At 44.8% G+C, this 23,240-nt stretch overlaps 1 protein-coding gene across 1 annotated transcript in view; it reads right to left on the reverse strand.

Annotated features, from left to right (window-relative positions):
- The window catches only part of NAV3 (neuron navigator 3), a 367,296-nt gene extending 358,807 nt beyond the window's left edge, over positions 1-8,489 (reverse strand). Inside the window, exon 1 of the mRNA XM_054399920.1 lies at positions 8,247-8,489. Coding sequence (XP_054255895.1) covers positions 8,247-8,489 — 243 coding nt within the window. The remainder of the gene's footprint in view (positions 1-8,246) is intronic.
- Positions 8,490-23,240: the final 14,751 nt, after the last annotated feature.

A 23,240-nucleotide genomic window follows, 5' to 3' on the forward strand; every position in this document is an offset into this window, starting at 1 on the left:
ATTAGATATTAGGAAGAAGTTTTACAGCATGAGGGTAGTGAGACACTGGAACATGTTGCCCTGGGAGGTGGTAGAAACCTCATCCCTGGAGATTTTTGCAGCCAGGCTGGATGTGGCTGTGAGCAACCTGCTGTAGTGTGAGGTGTCCCTGCCCATGGCAGGGGGGTTGGAACTGGCTGATGCTTGAGGTCCCTTCCATCCATGTCAATTCTCTCATTCTGTACTGTACATTCATCTCAACTATATGCAAATGTGCTTGGTACAGAGAATTAGAAAACAAACAGAGAACAGTGAAGTCAACTCCAAGCTCCTAGAACAGGAGGCTCTTAGATCAGACATAGAGTTGCATGGACAGATGGTGCTGGCTGCACACAGCACATCCCAGCCATTGTTAGCGGTCTGATAACCAAATAACTCCGAGCGCAAGGCAAGGAGCAGAAATTGCTGACAATCTGAACTCCTGCCAAGTGTCCTGGCTTCATTGGAGCAGTGTGAATTTTAAACACAGATATTCCCAGGTGTCAGCAGTGCTGACTGAAATTTCTGGCAGCTCGTTTGGTGCTTTTTGAAGCAGCGCTGGCTTCCCATCTCTGGCGGTCACCATGGGGAGAAGATGGGCGGCCTCTGGCTGCTCCTGCTGCCCTTTTTGCTGCCTTGGCCATAGTGCTGTAAATGAAACACTTGGCACAATGAGAAGCCTGCTTTCTTGCCAACCCACAAGGCAGACATCTCTGATGTGCTAGCAGTGAGAAAAGGAAGGGGAAATAAACTCATTTATTCATGTTCGGCGTGGCAAGAAACTCAGCGGAGCTTGGCCCTAAGAGGCTGCATGGAAAGGTATCCAAGAAACTGAAAAGTCAAAGAGATGTGGGATTGCAACAGATGCTCTGCTTGGAGAGATTCAGGGAAGAGTGGGAAAGGGTCACACAGAGCCTAAGGGCATGGTGTGGAAGGGTCAGCCCAGGAAAGGCAGAGATATGGAAGCTGTTCATGGCAAACATCTGGTTTTCCAATCTGCACAGGACTGCTGTTGGCGGGAGCAGGAACTCCACCCATGGAGGGAAAGCAAAAATATTTGTCTTTTGATCTGTCTGGAGCTCCAAGCCTGGTGTCTGCTGATGGCTAGAGGTTACCACATCACTGGCAAACTGTTTACCATTGAGGACACAATGAGAGCTTTCTGTGCTCGTTCCAACGCCCTACTGCAACAGGGGTGGCTGGATGGCACTGGAAGCCCTCAGACCAAGACTGAGATGAAATGAATGATACTAAATGAAATGCACCTCCAGAGTCACTTGAGGTCACTCAAGGCAGCAGTGTGGGGCTTTTTGATTGCCTAATCACATCAAGGAATTTTCTTTTGTGAGACTGACATTCATTTAAGATTACTGTAATGATGTTCACAACAGTTTCGGGCCCCATTCTTTGTTGTCTGTGCTCCTGTCTTGATCCAAAGGTTGGGAAGGAGAACATTCCCATGAGTGAAATTAAGGCACAAATGAGGCCATGTTTCAAGATGGGACTATCTACTAAAGAGAGAGAGAATAGAATAAAAAGACCAGTGAAAGGAAGAAAAGGGAGGGAGTGGGAGAGGGAAAATGGAGAAGGAGAGAGTAGGAGAGAGAGTTACCACCCCATGGCCCTTCTTTGGGGGTAGGAGGCAGGAAGCAGGGAGAGAGACATTCCTGGGGTGCTGCTTCCAGGTTGAGATGATGTCCATGGGGATGTTCCCCCCTAGTAAGATGGTATAGGTCAGGGCTTTTATACTGCTCCTGGTTGGTTCATCCTAGCTCCACCTGGGTCACAGCCTAGTCACATTACAAAGCAGATGTGGCTGCCAGCTGTGCTGTCTCCCTGGGCAGAGCTGACACATCAGGCAGGTCCTTCACCACGATCTTTGTTGCACATTCCAGGGGGTCTTTACACCACTCCCCCTGGGCAGCTGCTGTCTTATCAGGCCAGCCATCCAGGATGTGCTTGTCTTTGTTGACACCTTCCTCAGTTCTTCATGTAATCACCACCTCCCCAGGTGATTTGCATGTTCAAGAGAGGATTCTCTCAGCTCCCCAGGTAAAGCACATATATCTATTCTTCTCTGTTCTGTCAACTTACAGACCACTTCCCCAACCTGACTGCTCATGTTTCTATGCTCCAGAAGAAGCCAGTTGGGTTTCTTTTCTCAGGTGGATGCATCATATTCTTTGTCATTTCTTCCTGAAGGTCTTGCAGCAGATCCATTTCCTGAGCTAGAATCATAGCATTGTTAGAGTTGGAAGGGACCTCAAGGATCATCCAGTTCCAACCCCCCTGCCATGGGCAGGGACACCTCACACTAGATCAGGCTGGCCAGAGCCTCATCCAGCCTGGTCTTAAACACCTCCAGGGATGGAGCCTCAACCACCTCCCTGGACAACCCATTCCAGGCTCTCACCACTCTCATGGGGAAGAACTTCTTCCTCATGTCCAGCCTGAATCTCCCCACTTCCATCTTTATTCCATTAGGGTTCCATCCAGCCTGGCCTTCAAAACCTCCAGGGATGAGGCTTCCACCACCTCCCTGAGCAATCTGTTTCACTGTTCCCTCATGGTGAAGAATTTCTTCCTAACATCCAATCTGAATCTCCCCACTTCTATTTTTGTCCCAAGCTCTTCCAGTATCAAAGTCAGATTGCTTTATGATGAACTTGGTGGGGCTGGAGAGCCTGACTAGCACTTTCCAATAATGAAGAGTGATATGAAAAATATAGTAGTCATGACAGGAAAACTTGATTAGTGGATAGAGAGAAAAATAAGTCATATGCAGAAGCCTGTAAAAATGTCTGCTAACAGGAAGGAAGAAGCAGATAAAGCAGACAGCAGCAGACAGATAACATAGACAAAGAGAAAATGAAAACAAGAGGAAGAAAAAAGATATAAGATAATATGACAGTAAAGGAATGAATCAACTCAGGAAAGAAGGCTAAAATCTTATCATCCAAGTCATAGAACCAAAATACTACAATGAATATATCAGATTTAGCCCAGGGAAAATTCCATTTGCAAGAATAAATGATGGTGCTCTTGAAAGAGAAAAAATTGATGGTGGGAGGAAACCCCTGGGAGTGTAGAGCAGAGCACTGCAATGAGCAGCCCCAGGAAGCCAAGCCAGAAGCCTGGGGTGCCTAGGAGGGATGCTGACTCCCAGCTCAACTTTACACCAGCAGAGATTCATGGCAGTGGCTTTATGACTGCACCATCAAATGTGTGGCAGCTGAAATCAGTTGTGTTGACCTGGAGTAAATCACTATTGCCATACGGTTCAGTACAGGGCACAGTCACCACTTGGTGACCAAAATAAGATTTTTCCTTTTTTTTTTTTTTTTTTCTAGGAAATTCTTTCTTTGTTCCTTTAGTTTTAAGCCATTGCTTCATTGACTGCTTGATGAGTTTTCATTTTATGAGAGTTTAATAACCCATTCTACATCTAGAACACTACCACAAGGCAGCCTAGTGTAATGCAAGAATTTTGGTCTCATTAATTTACCAAGCAGCATAATCAGAGTCACAGAAAGGTCTGGGCCAGAAGGGACCTGCAAAGTTCATCCAGTCTGACCTCCCTGCACTCAGCAGGGACACCCCCAACTAGATCAGGCTGCCCAGGGTCTCCTCCAGCCTCACCTTCAATATCTCCAGGGAAGGAGCCTCAACCACATCCCTGGGAAACCTCTTCCAGTGTTCCACCACCCTCATAGGAAAGAACTTGTTCCTAACATCCAATCTCAATCTGCTCTGCTCTAGTTTGAAGCCATTGTTCCTCGTCCTGTCCCTGCAGCCCTTTGCAAAGTCTCTCTGCAGCCTTCCTGTAACCCCCTTCAGGTCCTGGCAGGCTGCTCTTAGGTCTCCCTGGAGCCTCCTCTTCTCCAGGCTGAACACCCCCAGCTCCCTCAGCCTGTCCTCACAGCAGAGCTGCTCCAACCCCCTGAGCATTTTTGTGGTCCTCCTCTGGACCCTCTCCATCAGCTCCATGTCCTTCCTATACTGAGGGCTCCAGAGCTGGACACAGTGCCCCAGGCGAGGTCTCAGCAGAGCAAAGTGGCAGAATCACCTCTCTGGCTCTGCTGGCAACACATCTTTGGATGCAGCCCAGGCTGTGATTTGCCTTCTGTGCTGCAAGCTCACCCTGCCTGCTCCTGTCCAGAAGTGGTGGCACAGCACCATGAACAATGCCATACCCCCACTTAGAAGAACATTGCAAAAATATATCAGTGCTTTCAAGAGTGGATCTGCATAAAAGCACTCTGTGGTCCAACTGAACAGCAAAAATCCATCTGCTTCAAAGACAGCCAGCATTTCACCTCATGAATCCAGCAGCTGGATTCCATTCCTATGTACATATATAGGAATAAACTTTTGTCTATATGATACTCAGGGAGAAAGAATGTGCTCTGAATGCTTGTGTTCAAATATTTTGCATGACTGTTCCCATCAGAAGCATTCACGCCGTCGGTTTAAACATTAGTGGGCTTAGCAAGAAAGCAGATGGACCTGGATGTGACTTAGGCACCAAAGCACAAATCATGACATTTTTTCAACTGAAGTGTACTTGAGTGAATAATTTAAATTATTATCAAGTCATTATTTCCTTTCCTAGCCTTGACTGCATCCTGTCCAACTAAGAAAGCAGTTGATTGTCATCAGCTCGAACTTTTTCTAGCAGTTTTTATGAAAATGATAACATAATTTCTTCTTAAACTTATTTTCTTAAACTTTGAGGGACTTTTGAGGGTGTCAGGTAATGATAGGACTAGAGGGAATGGAGCAAAACTAGAAATGGGTAGATTCAGATTGGATGTTAGGAAGAAATTCTTCCCCATGAGGGTGGTGAGACACTGGAACAGGTTGCCCAGGGAGGTGGTGGAAGCCTCATCCCTGGAGGTTTTTGCAGCCAGGCTGGATGTGGCTGTGAGCAACCTGATCTATTGTGAGGTGTCCTTGCTCATGGCAGGGGAATTGGAGCTAGATGGTCCTTGAGGTCCCTTCCAACCCTAACAATTCTGTGATTTGAAGTGCACCATATCCATAAAAAAGAAAAGCAAGCAAAATCATGTGATATAGGAAAAGAGAGCTGATGTTTGCAGCTGTCTTCCTAACCAGCCTTGGCAAGGCAGTTGTGCTAGAAAGCCAACAGAAGTGTCAAAAGTCTTTATCAATCAGGTGGGGTGAGGCTAAAGGCCAGAGAGGAAACAGCTGGGTAGCAATGACCCTCTGCATAGACATGTATAACCCAAATTTATCTTGGAATTCTGAGCACTTATTTAAAGCAACAGGATAGGTGACAGTGACTACATGTGTCAATCTTAAGTGCCTTCCAGGCAGGATGAGAAAGCTGGTGACCCAAAGTGCAGCATATGCAAAACACCAAAGAAAGCAATGCTAAAGGCTGCACTCCAGCAGGCAAGGGCAAAAGTTAAGCAGACGATGAATTCATATATTCTGTTGTCTTTTGTAGATAGATATCCATCATATCTCTTGCAAAGATCAGTGCTGTCTTATATCACAGGATCACAGGATGTTAGGGGTTGGAAGGGACCTCTGGAGATCATTGAGTCCAACCCCCCTGCCAGAGCAGGACCAGAGAATCCAGCACAGGTCACAAAGGAATGCATCCAGATGGGGCTTCAAAGTCTCCAGAGAAGGAGACTCCACAACCTCTCTGGGGAGCCTGTTCCAGTGCTCTGTGACCCTCCCAGTGAAGAAGTTCCTCCTCATGTTGAGGTGGAACCTCCTGTGCTGGAGTTTCTATCCATTGCCCCTTGTCCTATCCCAGGGTGCAAGTGAGCAGAGGCTGTCCCCTCCCTCTTGACCCCCAGCCCTTAGATCTTTATAAATATTAAATCCCCTCTCAGTCTTCTCTTCTCCAGACTAAACAGCCCCAGGGGTCTCAGCCTCTCTTCACCAGGCAGTGCTCCAGTCCCTTCAGCATCCTCGTTGCACTCCATTGGACTCTCTTCAGTAGATCCGAGTCCCAGTCAATGATCTAAACCTTGATACAAGCAGTAAGCTATACTGGCAGACTTTCCTCTCAGTCTGAACCTCAGACTAGATATTCATTACATTTTGACTGAAAGACATTTTATCTCCTCACTTACAATGAAGCATTCCCAATGTTCAGCACTGGATGTCTTAGAGCCATGGAGGAATCACAGAATCACAGAATGTTAGAGGCTGGAAGGGACCTCCAGAGATCATCCAGTCCAACCCCCCTGCCAGAGCAGGAGCACATCCAGGCAGGTTTTGAATAACTCCAGAGAGGAAGACTCCACAACCCCCCTGGGCAGCCTGTTCCAGTGTTCTGTCACCTTCAGAGGGAAAAAATTCTTCCTCATGTTGACATGGCACTTCCTCTGCCTCAACTTTCAAACATTCTGCTCATTAGAAATAACTGAGATCATAAGAAATATTCAAACCCATCAAACAAGTGGCAAATGGGGATCACACTTTGGGTCCATCTAGCCCATTGCTTTACAAACCAGCAATTCAGGCCTCAGGACCAGGTGCTTGGGAAGAATATGACTTCTATTTGTTCTCATGCCAATCATTAATAGCTTCCAAGTGTTTCAAACACTGAAGGCAAGATGCTTTATATCTCCCTCCACACATTTTTAAGGAGTTAAGAAACATCTCTCTCTGTAGGCAACGTCACTGTATTCTTTTTCTCTGACAACAGTTCTTGCAAATCTAATTTTTTTGTCACATAATATCCATCAGAGAACAGGAGTAAAAAGGAAACAAAGAATATTTTCCGTTAAAAAGAAGTAAGCCATCAGGCATCAGGTTGTGTTGAAAAGTTATATTATTATCATTACATGGACTCAAGTCATAGAAAAAGGGCTGCTCATCACTTTGGTGATCCTGCTTTGGCTGCAGGGTTGGACCCAATGATCTCTTGAGGTCCCTTCCAACCTCTAATATACTGTGATACTGTGATACTTCTGGTAATCAAGAGATGGAAAAAGTCTGCTCTGTCTTTATACTTCTATACAGCATGTCTGAGACCACCAATGCATCATTCTTGGAAAGCAGAGAGAGGTGACACAAAAAGCTCCAAGAGGAAAAACTATCTGATGTGACCAAAAGCTCATGGGGAAATAAATGGCAGGGGTTAAAAAGGAAACCAAATGTTCAGAACCCCAACCCTGTGCTTTGACCACAAACCCAACTTGCTCCACTAATACTGAATGGACCCAGTAACTAAAAACAAAGGAAACTCAAGTACATAATATTATGTGCATCTTGCCACTTTAACAACTCTGGTGACACTCAAGTGTCCTCAAACCAAGGCAGAAGCAACTGAAATTAGGTGTTTCATCCCAGTGTGATAATCAGTTCCACAAACCATAAGCACAAGGAAAGCAACCTCACAGAACACTGCTTGCTGGAGCTGTTAAACCACACATGCAGCCATAACACTGCATGGAATATATACTACTGACCAAGAAGTGACTCAATACTCATATTTAAAGTATGAGAAGTGTTTTAAACTGCAGCAGAAAGACAAGTAGAAAACCAGAGTTGCTTTGATTTTTTAATTAAGATTCTCTTAAAAATCACATTGAATGAGCTAGACAGAGGCTAGGAAGGAGCTATTTTGCAAAGGAGAACCACACAGGCACTTCTCAGTGAGAAGCTGTTTTTCTGGTTCAGCAGTTCTGGAGCAAGAGTAGCCAGATCATTTGAAAAGTGAAAAAAGAAAATCAATTACTTGTGAGTTGTTTTTTTTTTTTTGTTGTTGTTGTTATTTTAAAAGAGCCTCCCTGTGGGAATAGGTGTGGGCGTGAGAGCTCTTTTTAAAGTTCATAATGTGAGATGAAGCAGCCAAGATTATGTTTTTTGTTTTGTTTTGTTTTGTTTTTTTAATTATTATTATTTTTAAAGTACTGTTATGCCATTGCTCTACTTGGTGCAGGAATGATTTTTCTCTCCTCATGATTCTACTGCTCCTTATCAAAGTGCAACCTGGGAAGCGCTGAATGCTAACACAGAATATGGACTCAAACAGCACCACTCAGCAAAGCAATTTTTCAAGGCTGCTGTGTGAGTTCACTGATGACAGCCAAAGTCTGTTTACCCACTTCCCCCCCAAAGCTCTGCACGAAGAAGGATTCTAGCAGAGGTTTGTTTTTTTTTTTTTTACCTTTTTGGGTTTTTTTCTGAACAAAATCAACATTTTGCAAGAATTGAGCTCCCCAGAAAAGTTTGCAACTAACCTTGCTGTCTTCGATCTCCTGGGTTCTTCCTTGAAGTGCTTTCCTCTCTCCAAAATCACAGCTTGGCTTTAATGCAAGCTGACAAGAAAGCATCGAGCTCTCTGCCCCAGTAAGCTCCAAGGACTTTGGTGAGTACTGCTGAGATCCAGCAGGACCAAGGTTGGGTATCGGGAGGGCAGTGTGAACAGGCTTTGACCCTACGGCTGGCTGCCTTAGCTTGGAGGCAACCCCAAGTACAGGCATGGCTTCTATAAAAGTATCCTCCTTCTGCCAAAGAAAACGCTCCTGACCTCAGTGTGGTAGCTTCAGCAACCCCCAGAACAAATGCTTCAAGCAGAAGGAGCAGTCATCATTTCAAAAACATCTTAAAACAATAAAGTTGCGAGTTCCACGAGGAAGCAAAACTCTTCCTTCATCTCTCCCCTTCTCCCGCTCAGCCACTCAGATGCACTGCTCTGTGAGTCAGTGGTTCTGTAAGACTAAACACTCCTCTGGGGCGTGAACTTTTCTTGAAGGTAACTGCCACAGAGCTGCCTGTCTGGGATTCAAGAACTCATAAATTTGCTCTCTCTTCTTCTTCTTCTTCTTCCTCTTCTTTTTCTTCCAGCGTTCCAGGTCTGTGCTCTTAAGCGAACGGAAGGACAGGAGAAAAGGAGGGAGAGAAGAAATGAACCCTCCCTGTATTCCAACTGTCAAAACAGTTCTGAGACCACAACACTGAAGCAGAGACTTCTTCCTGACTACATAAATAACCAGCCCACCACTTAAAAAAACAAAACAAAACAAAACAAAAACCTCTTTTTCTCTTCTCATTCGAAAAAAAAAAAGAAAAAACAAAAACAAAACCAAAAAAAAAAAGACAAAAAAAAAAGGACCTGAGCAGCAGCCAAAGCAAACAGCTGTTGGAAGAGTTTTTATCCCGGAAATAATCTCAGCAATGAAGCTGTTTGTCTGATTCCTGGCTATTTTTCACTGCTGACAAGCATGAGCCACGGTGTTTCATTCCCTGTCCCTCCCGTGAAATCAGGTTAGAGCAGTTCAAGAGCGTGGCTAGGAGCTGAACCGCAGCGGCAGGAAGGTCTGCCCGTGCCGGGAAAAAAAATCCATCCAGAAACACAGGGCAGGAGAGAGGAAAATCACAAAGCATTGTTAGGAGGTTTACTCAGTGCAGCTTTTCAGAGGGTTGTGGGGTCTTTTTTTGGTGTTCTGTTTTGTTTTGTTGTGTTGTGTTTTGTTTTGTTGTGTTTTGTTTTGTTCTGTTGTGTTTTGTTGTGATTTGTTTTGATTTGATTTGTTTTGGTTTTTCTTTCTTTCTTTCTTGATGGTGTGGCTAACGTCATCTATTCAATGTTAACACTTCCCTCTCGAAAAACATTTAAAGCTCCACGGTCAATGCAGGGGCCAGGGGAGACCTTATTGATCTCCACAACTCCCTGAAGGGAGGTTGTAGCCAGGTGGGGGTTGGTCTCTTCTCCCAGGCAACCAGCAGCAGAACAAGAGGACACAGTCTCAAGCTGTGCCAGGGGAAGTTTAGGCTGGAGGTGAGGAGAAAGTTCTTCACAGAGAGAGTAATTTACCCTTGGAATGTGCTGCCCAGGGCGGTGGTGGAGTCACTGTCCCTGGAGTGGTTTGGCTGTGGCACTCGGAGCCATGGTTTAGTTGTCAGGAAGTGTTAGGTAATAGGTTGGACTTGATGATCTCTGAGGTCTTTTCCAACCTGGTTGATTCTGTGATTTCTGCTTGTTGCTCATAGAAATGTTCTTACTGGCAGCCTCAAAATCCTTGCACTTGGAAACATAAGGACAAAGACAGATAGGGAAGCAGAGCAGGCTATAAAGTGTGTCATGATGGAGAGCCCAACTTGCTGAGCAGCCTAAATACTTACTTAAAGGGACAACTGTAAATTTCTTTGAGAGTATACAGCAGGGGGACCCATTTTAAATTTACATAAGGAGAAAAAAAAGAGAAAAGATGTGCAGAAATTCCACAGCATTAAGATGCTAAGGGATTTTATCACCCAGAATTATGGACAAATGTGTTCCACCTGTTTTTTTTGTAATATATATTCCAAAATAAAACACAGAGAGGTATAATGACCTGAATCATCTTCTGCCACTAATATCCTACATGTTATTAACCATGGCTTCCCTGAACAGTGTGTGCTACTAGCACTGTAGATGCAAGCTCCAAAGGAAGAGCCTTCTGGACTTTCAAGTTCTCAAATTAAGGAGGGTAAGAGTTAGAAAAAGGCACAGAAAGGAAAGCAGAGTAAATGATCTCTATGAGGAGTGGCTGAGTGAGCTTGGGGTTGTTTAGCCTGGAGAAGAAGGAGGCTCAGGGGAGACCTTATTTCTCTCTTTCTCATATCTCAGTTTGTTTTATTAGAGCAAGGAAGAATAGAATTCCCTTATTGCTACAACTACCTGAAGGGAGGTTGTAGCCACGTGGGGGTTGGTCTCTTCTCCCAGGCAAGCAGTGACAGAACAAGAGGACACAGTCTTAAGGCCGGATGTGAGGAAGAAATTCTTCCCAGATAGAGAGATTGGCCACTGGAATGTGCTGCCCAGGGAGGTGGTGGAGTCATCATTCTGGAAGTGTTTAAAAACAGCCTGGATGAGGCACTCAGTGGCATGGGTTAGCTGATTAGATGGTGTTGGGTGATAGGTTGGGTTTAATAATCTCAAAGATCTTTTTCAACCTGGTTGATTCTGTGATTCTGTGAGAAGCAAACTGAAAGGATCCTCTTAAATCACCCTTTGAAATGGTTTTGCAGAATAAAACCATACTGGACATTATTGTCTCCCTTTTGAAAGGACACAGCAGCTAAAAAGTTAGCTCTCTGTATCGACCGAGGAACTATCTCATTCTTGTTTGCATCTGGTGGGAGTGAACCTGACCTCATGCAGGAACCTGATGAGTTTCGAAGTGTGTACAGAGGGGACCCATTTCAGCATCCTCTCCTTGCCCTCTCTTTGGGGTTGCCACCATTCACAGCAGCCACAACAACAAAGAGGGAACTGCTGTGCAGTTTAGACCAGTCCAGCCCACAGGATCCACCATGCTCCTCCAGTGAGTGGCATATTCTTGTTTGGAGGGATGTCTCAGGTCTTGAGCAGAGCAAAGGGGAGGAAAGCTCCTTGTGCAGTCTGCATTTGTTCTCCAGCATCATAAAGCACTGTGGCTGTGTAAGGAATTTAGGTTTCCTAGGCACAACTGTTAAGAGTTAAGCCTTTAGGAAGTGCACATATGCAAAGGCTGATGCGGACCACAGGAAAAGAGGGATTTATTTCTTGCAAGGTTTGAGGAGATGAAAAATCCTCATGAGGGCTGTTAAGCAATGATCAAGACAAAGAATAAACTGGAGTCATGAGACAGATACTTAAAAAAAAAAAACCAACAAAACCAAAACCAAACAGCTTTGCCAAAAAAAAAAAAAAAAAAAGAAGTAATTGAACCTTATTACTTCTCAGGGTTATAATTTCAAGGAGTAATGCATTATGGTAATCTTGCTGTTCTTCTTTTGAATAGTAATGATGAGGTCATGATACCCACAGCCTCATTTGCAACCCAGCACAGAAACCCTGAAAGTAATAAGTAAGCAAACTCACTGGGGAAGAGTCATCTGTAATACATAACCCACATAGTTTGAAAAGAATAAGGTGAAGCTGGTATTACTTTTTCAAAACATTTATTACTCTTTTCAAAGAAGTTATTAATTGTATCATGACTTTTAAGATTCTACCAGGTCAGGGTCATCAACTTCAGAACTTCAAAATTTTTGCAATGATAAAACCCCATGCTTCAGGTCTACTGAAGGTTCACAGAAAATCAGAATCACAGAATTAACCATACTGGAAAAGACCTTTGAGATTATTAAGCCCAACCTAACACCCAACACCATCTAATCAACTAAACCATGGAACTGAGTGCCTCATCCAGGCTCTTTTTAAACACTTCCAGGATGATGACTTCACCTCCCTGGGCAGCACACTTCAATGGCCAATCTCTCTATCTGGGAAGAATTTCTTCCTAACATCCAGCCTTGAGACTGTGTCCTCTTGTTCTGGTACTGGTTGCCTGGGAGAAGAGCCCAACCCCCACCTGGCTACAACCTCCCTTCAGGGAGTTGTAGACAGCAATGAGGTCTCCCCTGAGCCTCCTCTTCTCCAGGCTAAACACCCCCAGCTCCCTCAGCCTCTCCTCACAGGGCTCTGCTCCAGACCCCTCCCCAGCCTTATTGCCTTTCTCTGGACACCTTCCAGCATCTCAATATCTTTCTTGAGTTGAAGAGCCCAGAACTGGACACAGGACTCAAGGTGTGGCCTGACCAGGGCTGAGCACAGGAGAAGAATAACCTCCCTGCTCCTGCTGGCCACACTATTCCTGATGCAGGCCAGGATGCCATTGGCTCTCCTGGCCACCTGGGCACACTGCTGGCTCATGTTCAGCCTACTCTCAACCAGCACCCCCAGGTCCCTCTCTGCCTGGCTGCTCTCCAGCCACTCTGTCCCCAGCCTGTAGCGCTGCCTGTGGGCGTTGTGGCCAATGTGTAGAACCCAGCACTCAGATTCGTTAAATCTCACGCTCTTGGACTCTGTCCAGCCTGTCAAGGTCCCTCTGCAGAGCCCTCCTACCCTCCAACAGACCCACACCTGCCCCCAGCATGGTGTCAACTGCAAACTTACTGATGATGGACTCAATCCCCTTGTCCAGATTATCAATAAAGATATTAAACCGGATTGTGCCCAGCACTGACTCCTGGGGGACACCACTAGTGAGTGGCTGCCAGCTGGCAGTGGCACCATTGACCAGCACTCTGTGGACCTGGCCATGCAGCCAGTTCCTAACCCTGCTTAGAGTGCTCTTGTCCAAGCCATGGGCTGCCAGCTTGGCCAGGAGTTTGCTATGGGGGACAGTAAGGAAGAATCTACACCAACATCTGCTATCAGTTAGCTCCATTTTTTTGCTTGAATCACTCTTGTGCACCTCATGGTGAATGTGGGTCTTATGAAGGATATTAGGGGAAAAGATGAACAGCTAAACTTCAGTATGTTTTCCCTACTGACAGGTAAAGCACAGCACAAAGCTTCTGTGTACATGAACTGGCACTAAGCACAGGTGCTAGTGGTAGAGCCAGGCAGGCAGGGGATTGCATCAAAGATAGAAGGTGTCTGGGACCACACAGATTCTGTAAAGGGAGGAATAGAGCATAACTGTAAGGACAGGGCAAAGCTGGAAGCTGCAAGTGCAGGTGCCCTGTTAGACCTTGTGCTGGCAGTGTGAGTTTGGTGGGATTGTCCTTAGTAGTTCTGGGATGGGGAGATAAGTGATCAAGGAGAGCTGGCAGGGAGAATCCAAAGAGGGAATCAGGATGTGATTTGGTGTGAAGTGTCTGAACAGAAAGAAATCATATCTGTGAGAAACCAGGGATGGAGAAGTTGCAAGCTGTGGTTATAACCAAAAGTATTGTGGGCAGGAGAAAGAAAGTAATGAGTAAAAAGATGTGGCTGACAGAAACATCAGAGACACATCTTCACGTGGCTGCACAAAGCTGATTGAGCCATGCCTAGAAAAGGATGGCAAAGAAAGAAGTCAGGGTAAAAAATGTACAAAGAGAGGGCTTGTAGACTTTAATTTACCTGCTTAGATATTTATCAGCTTAGAAATCCTCAAGCCAGGCAGGTAGGGGACATCATCTGGACTCAGGGTACAGGATAATGAACACAGATCATGACTGAAGCCATGACACATCAGAAGTGATGAAGTTGTGCAAGGAAGTTTAGAGAGCTGTGAGGAAGATAGGAAGGCAGCTGAGCTGTGGCAAACAAAACAAAACACAACAAAACACAACAAACCAAACCAAACCAAACCAAACCAGAACAGAACAGAACAGAACAGAACAAAACAGAACAAAACAAAACAGAACAAAACAAAACAAAACACAACAAAACAAAACAAAACAGAACAGAACAGAACAAAATGAACCAAACCAAACCAAATCAAACCAAAACAAAACAGAACAAAACAAAACAAAACGGAACAAAACAAAACACAACAAAACAAAAAACCAAACCCAACCAAACCAAACCAGGGGGCAACATTTCAGAGACAAAAGTGGAAAGAGAGAAAGACCAAAAAAAAAAGGAAAACAAAGCAACCTTTAGCAGTCTTGACAACAGTAATTTCAATTCCAGTGAAAAGTTGAAGGCAGGCTACTAATGATTAAAAATTATGCCAGCCTGGCTATAAAATATGACTCTGGAAGTGGCCAGCAATCTATTTTTTTACAGAAATGATCTATCTGTACCTCCAAGTAAGACACTATGCATGTGTTCAGTAAAATAATCCCCACAGCCCAGAACAAACTGTGGCATTTATTTCACAAAACAAGGGTAAATATCCCTGAAAGCCAAACCACCTCATAAAAGAAAGTATCTGCCAGTTGTAATATGAAGAGCAAATTTTTTTGTTCTCAGGACTTAGCAGGAATAAGCATTCACAGCACAAAACACCAGCAATAAATCTCCTTTTCTTCATTGCATCTGATACCAGGAAAGCCCAGTGAAGATGGCTTCCCCTTTTGTACCCCCATCCCTCAGACAAACTGCTCACATGAACTGAACAGACAGCTGGCAGTGTCTCCCAGACCACAGGAAATATCAAGAGAGGGGACACCTGCCTCAAAAGTGGAGCCAAGAGATTTGTTTGCTCCTTCTGGTCTATGATCTTCAGCAAGGAAGCTGTTGCATGTGTCCAGGGTCAAACAGGAAATGTCAGGGGTCCAGAGACTGCAGAGGTCTGTTCTGAGCTGTTTACCTACTTCATCCCCCTGGTTCAACAGCTGTGTCTATAGCTTATGTGAGCCAGGCCAACTTCTGAACAAGCTTGAATGTGCTGATACAATCACATGGGTTTGTGTGTGCACTGGCCAGATTGAGCATAAAGCTGTCAGACCCAGCTGGGGACAGAAAATCTCTGACAAAAGCAAGCAATGATCCTAAAATAGTGAACTTACCTGAAACACTTTTTCTGTGAATTGTTTAGCAAGCTAAACTTTTATAATACAAGTGAGGAGCTCGCCACGTGTCTGTCTGATGTGACAAAACATGCTCAGTCTGTCAGATAATGAAGAGATGAATTTTCACCTCTGACTCATGTTCCCAGTGTGAGCCTACTGATCCTGGGTTTGTTATTAAAATCATAGAATCATAGCACTGAATCATAGAATCATAGAATTGTTAGGGTTGGAAGGGACCTCAAGGATCAGCCACTTCCAACCCCCCTGCCATGGGCAGGGACACCTCACACTACAGCAGGTTGCTCACAGCCACATCCAGCCTGGCTGCAAAAACCTCCAGGGATGAGGCTTCCACCACCTCCCTGGGCAACCTCTTCCAGTGTCTCACCACCCTCACAGTGACGAACTTCTTCCTAACATCCAATCTGAATTTATCCACTTCTAGTTTTTCTCCATTCCCCCAGTCCTATCACTACCTGATGCTTTAAAAGTCCTTCCCCAGCTTTCTTGTAGCCCCCTTCAGAAGCTGGAAGGCCACAAGAAGGTCTCCTGGGAGCCTTCTCTTCTCCAGACTGAATAGCCCCAACTCTCTCAGTCTGTCTCCACAGCAGAGGAGCTCCAGCCCTCTGCTCATCCTCGTGGCTCTTCTCTGGCAGCCAGTTCAATCCATTGCTCTCAAGGTAAGACAGGTATCAAGTATCTAACACTATCTGTAAGCATATCATGCTACTGAGTCAGCTGCTATTGTTTTCCTTAGCAGCCCAGAATTCCAAAGATCTGTAATCCAAAGCCCAGTTACAGTCACAGAGAAAGGTGCATCCGGCTTCCTGAAGGAAATCCTTCTGCTTTGGCTGAATGTTTGGGGGAAGTTTTTCAAAGGCAACAACTTTTAAATAAGGAAAGCATTTTAATCCCCTGAACAATTTGGCCCTTCAAAGCCCAGCCAGGAGTTTATGGACTTGAATGCACTGACTGGTAGAAATGGAATTTTCATTTTTGCTGTGCATTTGCAGCATCTTCCATCAGCTGATTTCAAACCTTTATGCATACTTCAATACCATATCTCCTTGGGAAGTTTGTAAGATAAATGTTACAGTTTGAAAGGGGAACTTTAGCCTAGTCCCTGACTGCAAAAGACTGAAAGTAAAGGAATAAAATTACCATTGGATACAGAAGAAGAATACTGCAAGGTCTCGAGAATTCATTGGCTTGCTAATGGGGATATCGAGTGGCAGAAACAGTTCTCTCTCTTTTCTTCTCCTTCCCCTTCTGCTTGCAACTTCTCTCTCTACTGTGGCCTTGCCAGGGGTTCTCTGTTTTGACTCCTATGTGAGGTAACAGGAAGGAGGGAGGGAGTGGGGGAGGAGGTGAATGGTTCCCCTGGATCAGTCTGGAGGGGGGGTCTGAGGAGTTTCTGTGTTGTTTATGAATGGCAAATCTCTCTATATTGTACATCTATTGTATATTTGGGACATATCCATTGCATTTGATATTCCTAGAGTTCAGTTTGCTTGTAAATAGAGCTTCATTTGCTTCCAAACCCTTCTGAGCTAGTCTGGCAATTTATTTTGGGGGTAGTTTTCTCCAAGTTGGTTGGGAGGTAATTTCAACCCACCACAATATATAAAAATATAGTCAAGCAGAACCATGAGGCTAAATGACTTTCCCAAGTCCATATGGGGCCTCAGTACCTCTCTTTCTTGAGTAGGGCTCTTTTTGAGTTATATACATCTGTGTGGGTTAAAAATTATCTCTCTTTGCTGTGCACTGCATTTAATCATCAAGTGTTTGGCTCAGAGGAATCAAGCTTCAATATTATAGTCCTAGGAAATGTTAACAAAGATTTTGTGAGGATAAGACAGGGCTAATAGCAACTGAACACAGTGTGTAAGTATTTACATATTGACTAGACCATAAACCCAGATGGCAAAGCTTAATGAAAGCATCAGCTTTCCTCTTTGGGAGGTGGAAGAGGAAGAGGAAAAAAAAAAAAGAAAGAATAATAAATTGGATGATCCATTTGTTCCTTTCTAGCCAAACAACAACTGCTGAAAACTCCCAAAGTTGCTGTTAACTGCAGGTAACAAGGAAGATCCCCTGGTTGTTTCACCCTACATAAATGGGTCTGAAAAATTATACTCATCCTAAGAATCAAAATGTTAGCTTCCTCCTTTCCTTGATTATTCATTTACAAACCCTCTCAGGGCTCAGTGTGCTACAGCAGGCAGTGTACCCTGGCTCCTCCATCATAGAACCAGAGAAGTGTCAGGGTTGGAAGGGACCTCAAGGATCAGCCACTTCCAACCCCCCTGCCATGGGCAGGGACACCTCACACTACAGCAGGTTGCTCACAGCCACATCCAGCCTGGCTGCAAAAAGCTCCAGAGATGAGGCTTCCACCACCTCCCTGGGCAACCTCTTCCAGTGTCTCAACACCCTCATGGGGAAAAACTCCTTCCTAACATCCAATCTGAATCTCCCCATTTCTAGTTTTGCTCCATCCCCCCCAGTCCTATCCCTACCTGACACCCTAAAAAGTGCCTTCCCAGCTTTCTTGTAGCCCCCTTCAGATACTGGAAGGCCAGGAGAAGGTTTCCTTGCAGCCTGGACACCAGCAGTACCTTCTCCCTCTTTCATTTCTGCTCTCTTCCTTGTCAGGCTTTCTGTCTCTGAAAGGATTTCTGGCTTTGTATCACATTTGGTGGGTTACTCATTTCAACTCATGCTTGCCCTGTGTCTTTCTGTCTTAGGATACATCACAGGCACATGATTTCAGTGCTGCACTGCCAAAGGAGCATTTCCCTCACTTCTCAGGGCGTTGCAGAGTGTTTAAGCTCTCTCTAGGGTTACTGGAGAAATGCCCAAGGTAGACACCATGAAAACTGACATTTCTAGAATGCATGACTAAGTTCTTAATTGTTATTATCAATTTCAGTGGATGTGGCAAGGGGCAGAGTCCCTGCCCTCTTTTTATTAATGCTATACATAGATGCAGCTTTGCATCAAAATTTGAAATTTTGAACAAGGTTTGACTTATCTTTTGTTCTCCCTCCCAAAAAATAGTCACAGTCTCACAGTACATCGGAGGTTGGAAGGGACTTCCAGAGATCATCAGGTCCAACCCCCCTGCCAAAGCAGCATCACCCAGGGGAGTCTGCACAGGAATGCATCCAGGTGGGGTTTGAAAGTCTCCAGAGAAGGAGACTCCACAACCCCCCTGGGCAGCCTGCTCCAGGGCCCTGTCACCTTCACTGGAAAGAAGTTTCTCCTCATGTTGAGTTGAAATCTTCTGTGTTCAAGTCTGAACCTGTTGCTCCTTGGCTTATCACTGTGCACCATCCAAAAGATCCTGGTCCCCTCCACTTGACACCCACCCCTCAGCTCTTGAGAGACATTGATCAGATCCCCTCTCAGCCTTCTCTTCTCCAGACTAAACAGCCCCAGGGCTCTCAGGCTCTCTTCACAGGGGAGATGCTCAAGTCCCCTAAGCATCCTCCTGGCTCTCCCTTGGACTCTCTCCAGCAGGTCTCTGTCTCTCTTGACCTGGGGAGCCCAAAACTGGACACAGGATTGCAGGTGTGGTCTGAGCAGGGCAGAGTACAGAGGTAGAAGAACTTTCCCAGACCTCAAATTCTTTCCAATCACCCCTACTCTCAACACAGATCCTCCTAAACCAAAACTCTCCTCATGCACATGCACTCTAAACCCCTGATAGAGTATTTTATAATGCTAAGGAGACATTTATAAGTACTAATGAGATGAGAAGGAAGCTGGCAATACTTGTGGGTTAATCAAAGCTGTTCAGACTCTTGATATGACGTGTGAATTGTTCACAACTTCCATCCAAAATTTCTTCACAGAATAAAGTGACTATGCAATTTTCCAGTGAGCTGAAAAAAAAACCAACAACCAAACCATAACCCATATGAAGGTAAAGAAAGTGGAACTAAACAGGAGTCTGCTGATTATCTGCCATCAGGTAGCTGGCAGGGTGGAAAACTCCTGCTTCCATTTGCTGGAAAGGGAAACTTTCCCCTTACAAGCACTATGGATCTGAGAGGAGGTTTCAAAGTCTAGCTGTACTGGCATTCATTTCAGGGTTGTAGTGAAAAACTGCTACATAAGGTTCCCATCAGTCTATTAAAAAAAAATCAACCTTAAAAAAAAAAAAAAAGGAGAGAGAGGGAGAGAGAGAAAAGGCTTAGAAACATCTGCTGCAGTCATGAGCAGAGTCTTGGCCAAGTGCAGCACCAAGAGTAAGAGACTTTGAAGTCAATCAGCTTTGCTATCACTAGCAGATACCCTTGCAGTCAGTGGAAATTACTGCACAGAGAGTTTGGGAGATATGAAGGAAACTTGCTCTGCCCTAAAGTGTAGATAGACAGCAATGAAGGAAAGGACATTTTGGTAACTAACCATTAAAGTGGCTAGGAGTGAAAAGCTAGGAAGAGGTGGTTAGAAAAGAATAATGCAAAAAATGAATAGTAGACTCCATTAGTAGATAAAGAATACCTCATGTTAACAAAGAAGGACAGATTTTCAGGGACAGGCTTTGATCTTTGACTTTAAACCAGGGTGAGCTGCACTGCAGCTGGAGGACCACTTCTGCTTCATAATCTGCTGTCTGCTTCCTTCTTGTTTTGAGACTGTAGCAATTCAGTGCTGGTTTGCATCAGCCAGGATTTTCAATACCTGCTCTGCTGGCTAGACCACCCCTACCCACCTGCTTCTCCATGCCTTGATCTCAGGTACAGCTATTGAGTAATGTGGCCTCTTGTTCCTTGTCAGGACAGGTGAGTGTATCCAAGCCTTGTAATCTTTTTCCTGTGGGTCTTTGCAGATAGTCACTGTAACTGAATTTGTTAACCAGCAAGCCTTCCACACTATTTTCATTTCCTTTAACCACACAAATATCTCACACTCATGCTACATTTCCTGTGATTTACACTAATTCAGGAAACATTGAGAGGCATTTTGAAGGCAAGATTTCCTATGGCAAACTTCACATCTCAGCACAAAGTCAAGACAAATGCTGTAGTTCCTAGGGCAGACTTATAAGGTCACCATGACATCACCTTCCCTGACAACTGCCACTGGAAAAATCTGCCATTTAGCTTGCTCTGATGCTGGAGGAGTGTACTGGGGCCAGCATTATGCCTCCTGGCAGTGTTAGGTTTACAGATGAACTCCATGGTCTTAAGGGACTTTCCTAATGTCAATGACTTCATGATTCCACAGGCCCCATCCCCTAACGTCTTCCTTGCATATCTTCCAGTGACAATGGTCAGAAGCAGGATACTGAGTGATGGATCCTTACACTGGCAGTATTGCCATTTTGGAATTGTCATAGAATTATTAAGGCTGGAAGGGACATTAAGGATCACCTAATTCCAACCCCCCTGCCATGGGCAGGGACACCTCACACTACAGCAGGTTGCTCACAACCACATCCAGCCTGGCCTTAAAACTCTTTGCTAGTGTGACAGATTGTACTGGGGTTTATCCTCTCCTGTTATATCCTCTCCTGTGTAAGGGAAAAGGAATCATAGAATCATAGAATTGTTAGGGTTGGAAAGGGACCTCAAGGATCAGCCAGTTCCAACCCCCCTGCCATGGGCAGGGACACCTCACACTACAGCAGGTTGCTCACAGCCACATCCAGCCTGGCTGCAAAAACCTCCAGGGATGAGGCTTTCACCACCTCCCTGGGCAACCTGTGCCAGTGTCTCACCACCCTCACGGGGAAGAATTTCTTCCTAACATCCAATCAATTTCAAGTTCTTATCAGTTCAAGTTCTTAGGTGAAGAGCAGATATGATAAAGTACCTTGAAGGCAGAGCTGGGGGTTTGATCCACTTGGATAAGCAGAGATGCTCCTTCCACCCCATACCTCTATGCTATTTGCCAACACTGACTGAGGAGTTCCAATGTACAGAGCCCACATTTCTTAGCAGCCTTTCTTCTCCAGGGCTTGCTTCTCACCATGCTTGCTGCAGTGTCCTACCCTGGCGCTTGAGTGGGGCCAGCTTGCAGCTCTGGTAGAGCTGGTCAGTCATGTCTACCTGCAGACAGGCCCTTGTGTGTCACAGAAACATTCAGTGATGAACAACCTCCATCAGGTATGATTCAGCTGGAAGTGCCTGCTCTTCTCTTTCAAATAAAAATTGGCCTACTGCACATACCAAAAAAAGCTTCAACCATCTGCCTCTGTCTCCTGCTGGCCATATGTGAGCATTTCCTACCCTTGCAAGCCTTGCAGGCTTGTGCCTTGCTCTGTTCTGCTGTGATCAGTGCGTGCTCCAGAGCAGCTGCTGCAATGGATTCTGCGTGTTGCTAGAGCAAACTTTTCAGCTTTTTTTGATCAGGAGGTGTCAAGGATGCACTGCTGGTTCTCATTACCAAACACCTCCCATCTACACCATATGGTAGGCTTTGTGCCATCTTAATAGATCAGAATCACAGAATGGTTAAAGGTTGGAAAAGACCTCAAAGATCATCAAGTCCAACCTTCTACACAACACCTCTATGACCACCAGACCATCTCTTCATCTTCCCCAGCAGTGAGGCCACAACAGTTCTTAAAGCCTTACAGCTACTTTTGAGGACTTTGTGCATAGTTTACATTTTAGATTTGATTTAGTTAAATTAAAAAAGAGAGAGAGAGAGAAAGAAAAAGATAAATCATAGAATCATAGAATTGGATTGGAACAGACCTGGAATGATTGGAATCATAGAATAGGGTTGGAAGGGACCTCAAGGATCATTCAGTTCCAACCCCCCTGCCATGGACAGGGACACCTCACTCTACATCAGGTTGCTCAGAGCCACATCCAGCCTGGCTCTTCAAAACCTCCATCCTTTACCAGTCTGACAGATTGTACTGGGTTTTATCCTCCCCTGTTATATCCTCTTCTGTGTAAGGGAAAAAGAATCATAGAATTGTTAGGGTTGGAAGGGACCTCAAGGATTATCCAGTTCCAACCCCCCTGCCCTGGGCAAGGACACCTCCCACTATATCAGGTTGCCCAGAGCCACATCCAGCCTGGCCCTAAACAGCTCCAGGGATGAGGCTTCCACTGCCTCCCTGGTGCTTTTCACCCCTTGAAATATAGTTGATAGGTTGTGACCTTCCTCCTAACCATCTCCCACTTCAACAGCACTTCACGCTGGTCCCTGGTTATGTGGTGAGCTCCTTGGATGCTCTCACCCCACCAAGGGCAGGCTCTTGCTGGGCAGAAGGAAGCAGGGGCTTCTCCAGGAGACTTGAGGAGCTATGCTGAGGACAGCAGTAGACCAATTTGATGGGACAGAGGAGCATAGGACACAACTGCCTGCTCCAGATAGGGCTCTATGGTGCAGGACTGGCCCTAGATCTGATGGGGACACAAAACCTCCAGATACCTAACAGTACATTACAACAGCATCTTCTTTTCAGCTCAGCAAACTGCATTTTCTCCCCACCAACCACTCAGCCCAGGGATGCCTGATTTTCTCTCTTTGGTGTGTATCTTTATGTGGATGTGAGTACACATGTTTAACATGCCTGACAGTCATCGATGTCCTTTGAGCAACTCACCTGGGTTGTTTTGTCTTTCACCAATGCCCCACCCCCCCCCCCCAAAATAAAAAAAAAAAAGAAAAATAAGAAAGAAAAAAAAATAAAAAATAAAAAAGAAAAAGAAAAGAGAAAAAAAAGAAAAAAAGAAGAAAAAAGAAAGAAGAAAAAAAGAAAAAAAAGAAGAAAGAAAAAAAGAAAAAAGAAAAAAGAAAAAGAAAAGAGAAAAAAGAAAAAAAGAAGAAAAAAGAGAAGAAAAAAGAAAAAATAAAAAAGAGAAAGAGAAAAAAAGAAAAAAAGAAGAAAGAAAAAAAGAAAAAAAAAGAAAAAGAAAAGAGAAAAAAGAAAAAAGAAGAAAAAAGAAAAAAGAAAAAAAAAAGAAAAAAAGAAAAAAAAAAAGAATCACAACAACAATGAAAAA

Source organism: Indicator indicator, chromosome 3 (genome assembly GCF_027791375.1).
Source record: "Indicator indicator isolate 239-I01 chromosome 3, UM_Iind_1.1, whole genome shotgun sequence".
Classification (NCBI taxonomy): Eukaryota; Metazoa; Chordata; class Aves; order Piciformes; family Indicatoridae; genus Indicator; species Indicator indicator.